Source organism: Terrapene carolina, unplaced genomic scaffold, assembly GCF_002925995.2.
Source record: "Terrapene carolina triunguis isolate 2854851 unplaced genomic scaffold, T_m_triunguis-2.0 Scaffold836, whole genome shotgun sequence".
Taxonomy (NCBI): domain Eukaryota; kingdom Metazoa; phylum Chordata; order Testudines; family Emydidae; genus Terrapene; species Terrapene triunguis.
Genome location: NW_020665187.1, coordinates 3,401,414 through 3,403,373, shown reverse-complemented (window position 1 = coordinate 3,403,373; position 1,960 = coordinate 3,401,414). Strand labels below are relative to the sequence as shown.

Here is a 1,960-nt window from a genome sequence, read left to right as displayed (position 1 = left end):
AGATCTACCAGCTCCCCTCGAACCCCCTTCCAGATCTACCAGCTCCCTGCGTACCCCCTTCCAGATCTACCAGCTCCCCTCGAACCCCCTTCCAGATCTACCAGCTCCCTGCGTACCCCCTTCCAGATCTACCAGCTCCCCTCGAACCCCGTTCCAGATCTACCAGCTCCCTGCATACCCCCTTCCAGATCTACCAGCTCCCCTCAAATCCCCTTCCAGATCTACCAGCTCCCTGCGTACCGCCTTCCAGATCTACCAGCTCCCCTCAAATCCCCTTCCAGAGCTACCAGCTCCCCTCGAACCCCCTTCCAGATCTACCAGCTCCCTGCGTACCCCCTTCCAGATCTACCAGCTCCCCTCGAACCCCCTTCCAGAGCTACCAGCTCCCTGCGTACCCCCTTCCAGATCTACCAGCTCCCCTCAAATCCCCTTCCAGAGCTACCAGCTGCCCGCGTACCCCATAACACTATCCGTCTTTAGCCATCTGTCCATATTTCACTGTTAGGTACAGATATAGTTATAGTGCAATGTTCACATCCGAAAAAACCCCACTGACTAAATTCTGAGCTCAGTTAGACTGGACAGTTGCTGGGCAACTGAACCCGCGCTGTACGGTGATTGGAGGTGAGGGCTCTGTCCGTTTGTGTCTCTGTGTTCTCATTGGTACATCTTCAAGTGAATTAACTACCGTATTTTATATAACAAGTTCCCACAGAGTTTTAAAGCTTTGGAGGAGTAGCCTAATTAATTAATGCAATCCACCACTGCACAATTTCTCCTGTGACAAGGATGAGGCTCGGGATCTGTTTCTCCATCGACTTGAAAGGACATTGGATCCGGCCTTTAAAGAGCCAGACTCATGCGCTGGGTGCCTGGTTTTCTCCCAGGAGGCTCAAGCACATCCTTTCCCCTGCACGCGTCCGCCTGACCCACCTGCTCTCCTCGCCTTCCACCAGCTTCCTGTAGGTGAGGATCTCCACGTCCAGGGCCAGCTTGATGTTCATCAGCTCGTGATACTCCTTCACCAAGCCAGCCATGTCCGCCTTGCCTTTGTGCAGGGCTTCCTCTAGCTCGGCCAGCTTGGCTTTCGCATCCCGGAGGGCGAGCTGGCCGTTTCCCCCGGCCTCTTTGATGTCCTCTTCCAAACGCAGGCACTGGGGCAGCAAAGGGGAAGGGAAGCGCCGTTAGGTGGGCAGCGGGTGCTGAGGCAGATGGGCAGCTCCCCCCCACCCCCGGGACTAGGGGTCCAGGCGCACACCCCTGATTTCCTGCACAGCCTTTCTTAGGGTGCTTTTCTGCCTGGAGCATCAGTGAAGAGGTCTGGGGGTTGCTGCTGCTGCTGCAGTGGGTCTATGGGGAATTGGGGGGGGTCTGAAATGCTGAAGTTTCTACTTTTGGGAGACGTCCCACATTTTAGAAACAGCAGGACGGGCCAGCAGCTATTTTCTCCAAGTTCTTTTTGCCTCCATAAACCTCCCTCCACCCATAATAAATCTTCCCCTCCCCCCCCTCATATCACACCTGCTCCCACCTCCACCCCAACTTCCCCCATAACCTTCTCCCCAGCCCCACTCTCCCTCTATAACTCTCCCCCAACCCAACCCCCATGGCACCCCTCCCCCCACTGTCCCTCCATAATCCCCCACTCCATGACATCCCCCACCCCTCCCTCCATAGCCCTCTCCCACCCCCACCCCATGACATCCCCACCCCCTCCCTCCATAGCCCTATCCCACCCCCACTCCATGGCATCCCCCACCCCCACCCTCCATACCCCTCTCCCACTCCCACCCCATGACATCCCCACTCCCCTCCCTCCATAGCCCTATCCCACCCCCACCCCCACTCCATGACATCCCCCACCCCCTCCCTCCATAGCCCTCTCCCACCCCCACCCCATGGCATCCCCCACCCCCACCCTCCATACCCCTCTCCCACTCCCACCCCATGACATCCCCAC

At 57.8% G+C, this 1,960-nt stretch overlaps 1 protein-coding gene across 1 annotated transcript in view; it reads right to left on the bottom strand.

Annotated features, from left to right (window-relative positions):
- Positions 1–1,960, bottom strand: part of KRT80 (keratin 80) — a 23,293-nt gene that overhangs the window by 674 nt on the left and 20,659 nt on the right. Inside the window, exon 7 of the mRNA XM_026660762.1 lies at positions 934–1,154. Coding sequence (XP_026516547.1) covers positions 934–1,154 — 221 coding nt within the window. The remainder of the gene's footprint in view (positions 1–933; positions 1,155–1,960) is intronic.